The sequence below is a fragment of the Malurus melanocephalus genome, unplaced genomic scaffold (genome assembly GCF_030028575.1).
Source record: "Malurus melanocephalus ecotype Western Australia unplaced genomic scaffold, MMel_1.1 scaffold_338, whole genome shotgun sequence".
NCBI classification, from domain to species: Eukaryota; Metazoa; Chordata; class Aves; order Passeriformes; family Maluridae; genus Malurus; species Malurus melanocephalus.
The window spans coordinates 686787-695049 of NW_026623570.1; the positions used below are offsets into that span (position 1 = coordinate 686787).

General features: G+C 47.9%; 1 protein-coding gene across 1 annotated transcript in view; it reads right to left on the reverse strand.

Moving 5' to 3' along the window:
- Positions 1-8263, reverse strand: part of PPP1R16B (protein phosphatase 1 regulatory subunit 16B) — a 58537-nt gene that overhangs the window by 6190 nt on the left and 44084 nt on the right. Inside the window, exons 3-10 of the mRNA XM_057377996.1 lie at positions 7312-7382; positions 5292-5437; positions 4093-4196; positions 3651-3775; positions 2149-2274; positions 1724-1799; positions 1205-1334; positions 279-447 (exon numbers count right to left, since the gene is read on the reverse strand). Coding sequence (XP_057233979.1) covers positions 279-447; positions 1205-1334; positions 1724-1799; positions 2149-2274; positions 3651-3775; positions 4093-4196; positions 5292-5437; positions 7312-7382 — 947 coding nt within the window. The remainder of the gene's footprint in view (positions 1-278; positions 448-1204; positions 1335-1723; positions 1800-2148; positions 2275-3650; positions 3776-4092; positions 4197-5291; positions 5438-7311; positions 7383-8263) is intronic.

Here is an 8263-nt window from a genome sequence, read left to right on the forward strand (position 1 = left end):
CTTTTGTGCTTACTGGTTTGTGAGCTTTAGAAAGAAAGGCAAAGGTTTATTCTTTTTGGAGCATCCTGGTTCATTTTTATCTCAAAACTATGAAGCTGGAAATCCAAAACAGGCTTTCCACTTGAGTGGGACAGCTTATGCMAAATGAGAATTTGGTCTTTTGCTTACATGTGATGAGTGAGGTAAACAAATTTTTCAGCCACCTTCCACCCACTGCTACAGAACCCACATCACCAGTCCTCCTCAGTGTCCCCCATGAAAGAGAAGAGATTCCTTACAGGGTCTGTATTCTCCTGGTCAGACCGAGTCTCCCCAATTTCTCCAATGAGACCTGAGTTTCTTCCTTCATCTGTTGACCCCAGYTGCTGCCAGACCATGGCCTCCTTCTCACACTCCTTCCTGTAAAGGTTTGTCCGGTCCGAAAGGCTGGCCCTCCTCACCACCTTCCTGTGGGACAGGGACAAGGGCCATCAAAGCTGTGAGCAGGACGTGACATTTCCTCTTACCCTGCATCTCTTCTCACCTCCTCCTCYTCYTYCTCYTYATGCTTCCCAGCCTCTCCCTCTGGAATGGAACGTGGATTCAGCTTCCTGGCACCCACGCCAAGCAAAGGCACTGGCATAGATACTGATGGTGGGAGGCATTTTAAGGAGATCTAAACTGGCACTGCAAATCTGTGTTAGAGCTCATACAGGTCACCTTATGGACCCATTTTGCAACCAGTGGAGAAAATGTCGAGRGAAATGGCCCACAGGCTGTTTAGGGAGCTTTGTGGGCTGTAGGACTGCTTTGGTGTCCAGCAAAAAATCTTACAAAGACCTCTGCAAACTGTGTCTGGGTACTGCACCTTGGCCATGTGACATACCACTGAAAAGCTCAAATAATTCCACTTGAAGCACTGATTCTCCAGCACCAGTTTCAGTTGTTTAACAGGGTAAATTCTCACAATTTGTTCCTCTGGTCAGTGCAGTCATAAACCACAACAGCACAAAACCATTTTCCCCCCACGAAACAGYGCTTCTTCCTAGTGAAAAAGCCACTCTCAAAGGAGCTCTGCTCTCACCACCAAAGTGAGTTTCTGCCTTTTGTGAGCTCATTCAGAAAGGACAGATGGGCTGTTTTCACCAACCTCAGGGTGCTCTGCACCCACAGCTGGGTGGGCAGCCCGATGTCCTGGTGACCTGCAGGGAACAGCACAACTCACCCCCGGCTGCCCGTGCTGGAGGTCCTGCGGCTCAGGGAGGATTTGTGCCTCATCTGAGACTTCATGATCACATCGTGTTTGTGTTTCAGCTCCAGAAGCAGCACTTTGAACTCCTCCTCTTCACACAGATCTACGGCACACATGGACCAAGCCCTTCATCAGACAGTTCCCATTATCACCATGTTACTAATTGTGCTTTCCTACCCAGATCTTAGGGTGCATGCAACAGCAGGGAGGCTCCCAAGCACGAGGGATTACAAATTTGGAAACACACAGGAGGAGGACTTAGTGCTTGGGAAATACCTTCTTCCTTGTTTTTATGAGGAGGAAGAAGCTCAGTATTTATTTTCACTATTAAAGTAGGTGCTTCWAAACTTCAGCCCCAGTTAAAGTAACTTCAGTCTCAGTTAAAGTAACTTCAACTCTGACTCTAAAGACACCTAAAAAATCATGTTAATGATTCTGAAAGCACCATGTGAAGACTCCAGCCAWTTCTTTCTTTAAGCTTGGTAAACTCACCTATTGGCATCTCATCCAAAGATGTCCTGGCACTCAAACTAGCCCCATGGGACACGAGCAGCTCAGCCATCTGCATCTAAAGAATGGAAAGAAAGCCAGGTTGYTGGAGGTATCTCAGGCAATTCAGGCTTTCCTCCCCAAAGCTGAAAGGTTGGAATGAGATGAGAAGCAATGGCATGCAGGTTCAGCTCACCTCAAATAACTCTGGTATGTGTGTGATGCTAAACATCGTTCCCACCACCCACCCACCTGCACAGACATGCTCTGCCTGAACTTTCTCAGCACCCAGCTCTTTTTGGAACCCCAGATGCTGTCCAGAGAGCCCAGCCCCTGTTCAGATTTATTCATTTGCAGAGCACTCCACAGTTTGTCCAGGCAGGAAGAAATACCACACTCACACACGACCCTTGCAGCAAAATCCTTACCTGTCCCCAGAAAGCAGCAGCGTGAAGAGGTTCCCAGCCATCCCAGTCCTTAACATCCAGGCTTGCCCCCTGGTCAAGAAGCACTTCAGCTGCATGCAGATAACCATTGGCTGCAGCTATATGCAGCTAGGAGATAAGGAACAGAGCATGAGCCACCTGCAGAGACCATGACTGGGTTTATACACCGAGTTTCAGTGGATTTTATTGGATAATGTTTGAGCCTGGAGCTGGACAGGCAGCACATTTCACTCTGGGCAGATGCCACCAGGTCAAAARCAGGTCATTCCTGTCACTAAAACTCAGTATTGCCTGCATGTAATTCTGTTTGAAGAGGTTATTTGCTTAACAGTTCTTAGAAGAACCTAGACATGTGGATGAGAAAAAGAATGCATCCACATCTTAAATAAGGGGCTTTTAAGTGCTTCCCAGTCTGTAGGGAAATAGCACCATCAAAACACAAGCCCGCAATGCAGAGCATCCTCCTCTGTGAGCTCTGCATTCCTCATGCCAGAAGAACGTCTCCTCTCTCCCACCAAAGTGCTGTGGATGCGATTTTTTGGATCAAATTTACAGCCTGCTTTAGTCACGACTCCCTCTGTGCAACTGCACTTCCAATTACTCTGTATTTATTTTCGTCATTTGCAAAACAAAAACATTTTAAACCTTGGATACTTTTAATTAAGGGAATATGGGAGTTTTTTTTCAGATACTGGCTTCCAACTACAGCCACAACTTTAAATACATCAATAATAGCCTCTTTTAGTCCCCCAACTTCATGTCTCTGAAGATTTTCATAATTGCAGTTTGCTGTTGCATCTCTGAGCAAAATACTGACCCATGCACTGCTCCGAAAGGATTAACTCCACTCAGAGCTCCTCCTATTTCAATTGTGCTGAAGAGAAGAATCAAAGCTCCTTTTCAAAAAATTTTCATGGGGATTCCACCACACCAAGTTAAAAAACCTCATCTGGAAATAAATCCTGATGCTTTCTGGCAACTCAATTAATTTCTACATGATTTTTATGCCACTCAGTCATACCTTCCAGGAACCATGTGAATTAATAAGAAATCACTTGGGGGTGATACAAAAGGGGGAGYCAAGAGGTCTGCTTAAATGTGTGTTGATAATCCTTGTTAAAGGGAAAAATGTGTTAAAAAAATAAACTGCAATRAAAACTTTGGTCATCTAAGCTTGTCTTGGAGGGAGCCTGCTCACCCCTTACACTTCTGGTACATGCTAAAGGTGACTTTACGTTAAGAAACTGGAAAGTGTCAGTCCACAGCAGCAGTGAGAAGCAAGAGGTTATTGGGAGATCTTGAGATGTTTCAGGCCCAGCTCCCTGCAGGTCAGCAGYTGTGTTATGTCCTGCAACTCCTCACTGAGGGATTTCCCCTCTCAGTGACTTGAACATGTTGATTTTGTACAGCTCCTGCTCCAGGGCAGGTTTCATAACCTGTGGGCTGAAGGAAAGCAAAACTGAAGGCGCTGCAGTTTCACTCACCAGCGTAGCACCTTGGGCATCYGTCCTGTTCAGGTCTTGCCCAGTCGCAAGAATGTCATGAATGTCACAGATCATGACCTGCTCYGGGGCAGCTCGCATCTCATTGATCCTTTCCTGGGTAATCCCTGGGGAAATTCCAGTTAGAAACAGGAGAGTTSGGAAGGGTTGTTGTCTCCACTTATTTTACTTTATTGAGTAAAATAAGATTCATGATCCTGGCTGATAGGAGCCCACATCCTTTGAAGGATGTCTAGCTGTCAGCCATCAATCACCCTCATGATCTTTAGGAATCAGAGCAAATAAACAGAGTCAGGCCCCAAGAAATTTTGCCAGGAGCAGCTCTCTGCTTTCCTCCAGAGGCAAATCAAGAGCTGAGAAACGGGGTAATTTTTAGTACCACTCTGACCCATTTTTGTGTTTTACATAAACTCAGTCTCCTTACCTTGATAGGCCATGCAAGTCTCAATGACATCCAGGGTTGGCTCATCTTCACAGAGGTCATAGGGCATGTTGCCATCTGCATTTACTGCCAGCAGGTCTGCTCCACTGCAAGGGGAAAATGGAATTACACAAGGAAGGAGCTCAGGCATTGCAGAGAAGACAGTGCCAAACACTGGGATAGATGCTTAGGAACAACTAACTGGGGGTTAAGAGCTGCCCAAATGCCACCAAGGTATAAGATAAAGGCTTCAAGCAAAGCTGTGGAGCAATGAATGGGGAAGATGAATTCCAGAACTGGCTGGAAGGCAGCAGACTACACYTCCTTCCTGAGTCGGTGATGCACCRTGTTCCACATCTGCTCCTTTTTCATAACCCTCATCCAAAAATTTCCTAACCCAAGTAGGATCATCCTCCAAGGGATGCTTCACTGCATCCTCTCCTTCATTATACAGTTAAAGAAAGGCCACATTTTCAGTGCTCATCTCCCAGATGGCAGCAGCACAGGGAGAGGTCTCCCTCCCCAAGGAAGAAGCAGCAAGGTCAGAAAAGGCACCCCAGGAAAGGGAGGAGAGAGCTCTGTGCATGGGCAGATCTGCTCCAGGCAGGATTCACCACAGCTGCTCACCAAACAGCTCCAAACACTCCTGCTTTCCTCTTCCTGGCTGGCAAGTCTAGAAAGACTTGAGCTTTAAGGCTTTGGTCAAGCACCCCGTGTCCCCAGCAGGGAACAAACCCTGCAGGGAGTTCACTGATCACTAATGAAGTTCACWGATCACTAATTAAAGGCCACTGAGACAGGTCACAAAGTTCACCCAGCTGTTGACACTGCCTGCTTGGCTGGGTCTGGAAGGTCTGAGGTGGTGTTTGGGAGCTTGAGGGTGGATCCTGCTGGCTGCTGCTGCTCTACCCATCCAGCACACACAGACACACCAAAACACAGGCAAAAAGGGGTGAATTCTGGCCCAGTCTCTAGAAGCTTTATTAAACTGAGCCTAATCATCTAAGGTTTTACTGTCTCCTCAGCCTTTCTGCCCTTCCTCTTCACCCCCAAGCAGGGAGGACCCTCAGCATCAGCCTGAAAGCAGGGAATAATCACCACTGCTGCACTTTCCAAAGGTACTAAACAGTCTCAGCTTCCACCCACAGCAGCTGTGGACAGAACCAGAGCCGCAGGAAGGACAGACACAAGAAGCCACCTACTGCTGGATGAGGATCTTGACCAGGTTGATGTGACCACAGGTGGCTGCTGCGTGCAGGGGGGTCCACAGCTCATTGTCCTTGGCATTGACATTGGCCCCGTGGCTCAGGAGGAGCTTGACAATGTCCTCRTAGTTGTCTATGCAGCACTGGTGAGGAAAAWAWTGGGGTTTTTTAAACTTTGGGAAGSTGAGGRCTCACAGCTGCTCRKATGTACAATAATAAAGGGCTCCTGGGTATGGAGACCTACTTTATCCTGCACTGTTGGGCAAAAGCATCTCTGGCAGAGGTGAACACCAAACTGAGCACCAGCAGGTCAAAAAGGCACCATGCAAACACAACACCTACACTGGACAGATAAAAGTCACTGGTGTTCCACAGAGCCTGCTGGTGTGGGGGCAGAACCAGCAGGGAATAAGAGCAAACGTGCTCACAGCTCCCAATCCACTGGCTCTTCCATATTCAAGAGCAAACAYGGCAGAAATTCAATGTAACCAGTGTAACCACACACCAGGGATGAGCTGACAGGCTGGCATCCCCTTTTCTTAGGGAAAATCCCACACACTGGCATGTGATGAGCAGGAGTCTTCTCAGCAGCTCACGCTACCTACCACAGCTATCTGGAGAGGCACAGACTGGGCTCCCAGAATTGTGAGGTGCCTTTGCAGGGCACCTTTCACTTCCTGAAAAAAATCACCTTCCTTCCTGCATTTAGGGTGCAGCCCCAGAGGCAGCAGGACAGAAGGACTCCTCTTCCCTTTAGTGAAGGTGGAATTTGCTCTTTGATCCAACTCTTGTTCACTCCTAGGCATGAATGTGTGTGTGATAAAGACACAAAAATAAGATTGTTTCTCGTGTAAGAAGCCCATTTGTGGTGTGTGCATTAGTGCAGACCCCCAGAGCTGAGCACACGGAATGGGGCTGAATTCCAACACACAACAGCAGCTGAGTGACAAAGGAGCTTCAGGTATTTCTGTTTTGTTTGCTGTTTGTACATGGAAGGGAGGTTAAAGTGCTGCCTGTCACACAGCCAGGTTATCACAGAAGTGGAAGGAATCCACATTCACTGGAATGCTAATGGTTCCACTGAGGGGCTTCCTCTGCTCAGGGATTCTGCTGGTTTTAGGGGATGCAAAGCTCCCACCTAAACTCCCAAATGCACCTTTACAACCTCTCAGAGGGCAAGGGGGGATTGTCCAGGCTTTAGAGCCTATCTGGGGAAGCAAGGAGGCCGTCAGTGTTTCTCAGTGTTCAGGATAACATCGCTCTGGAGAGGTGGTGGTAGTGGTGGGGACCTTTTGTTCTTCCAGAAGCCAGTTTGCATTTTTAAACAAACACACATCCAGCTTTGAAGAGAGCAGGGACTGGCGAAAGAATCCAAAATCCCAAGTCAACGGGATCATTTACAGCAGGCAGCAGTGGCCACAAAACCCTGAGTGTGACAACCACGCCACTGTTTTTGGAGGCAGCGGGGGCGGCAGCTGCCAGGCACGGCCAGTCCCACGTGCCTTCARAAGAATAGAAAAACCCTTATGGAAACAGCACAGAGGCTCCAAGGGAGGCCACAGACCTACACAGCACTGCAGCAACTCTGCATTTCACTGGTGATCAGCTACAGGCTCTGGAAGCTCCTGAACAAGCAGCAGTGGGTTCTTCAAACACCTTGTGCATTGTTTATTTAGACCATGTTCAAAACTCGTGGATTGCCAAGGTGTCTAAATTTGAGTTAATGTGCTGTAAGAGTTTATAGCCCAGTCCTATAAATGGTGGGAAAAATGTTGTTCACATGTGAAGTCCAGCCCTGACTCCAGAGTTCTTATTATCACTGAATAAAGTCAGGGATGCAGCAAGAAAAGGGTTTGATCTCAGTTTGTTCCCCAAGAAACCAGGCTGCCAGCACAATGTGGTGATTTAATTGAGGGAAAAAAAATAAAAAAGGAATGTAAGAGGTCTCCCTGCTGAACCTGGCCAGGTGTGCTGAGTGGGGAATCCAGCAGAGCTGTGAGCTCCTGCCGTGCCTCACCTGATGCAGCGCGGTCAGTCCGTCCTCGTTGCACAGGTCGGGGCTGATGTTGCTCTTCAGCAGGTAACACACTGCAAGGCAAGGAACAGCACGGTCAGAGCAGCCACCCTGCACAGCTCCTGCTCCCAGCCAGCCCTGGCCACTCCAAGACAAGGCAGAGCTGCAGGAGACACGAGCCCCACACTGGCTTCTCACCGCAGTGAGAGGAGCTTTCCTGGGTTTATCCAGCAGAGAGCACCAGCACACAATTTTCCCCCAACCTCCTTCCAAAGCAGCCTGCAATACAGTTAAATTTTYATACAACTGTGCTGGAACAGTCTCCATTTTTACCGTGTGCTTCACAATGCCTGAGTGCAACCTCTGCACTCTGCAGCCCAGGAAAGATTCAAAAATTCAAAATCAAAGGGGATTTTGGGGTCCTGAGTTACAACCATGAGAGAGATCCCTCCCACTGTCAGAGGGATGAGGTCCCGCCTCAAGAAGTCATCTATGTATGATGACATAGGGCCCTGCCACATCTAAATGCACCAGGGTTGTTCTGGACACTTCACTTGAGCTGCTGGGTGTTTGGAGAAAGCCTCCCAGAGGCTTTCGTTTTTAATTGCTGCTTTGGGGGGAAAGGGTAGGATTTATTCCATTAAAATGCAAATTTACAAAACACGTGAAAAGTCATTAGCCCCTAGGTGAAAAACAAAGTTTGCTCTGAGGTTCAGATCTTGCACAGGGCAATAGCAACAAGGCTGGCAGAGGGCATAAATTAAYAGCAACCCCAGAAACACTTCAAACAACACTGCTGACAGATCTTGACGATCCATAGCCATCTTGTGTTGTTTGCTTGCTCCAGAGATTTCAGTACCTAATGCTTTTCCTACCTCAAATGTCACTGACAGCACAAGCACGAGCCAGAGGTTCATAACCATCTCCCCAGGGCCAGAGCAGTGACAGATATTCA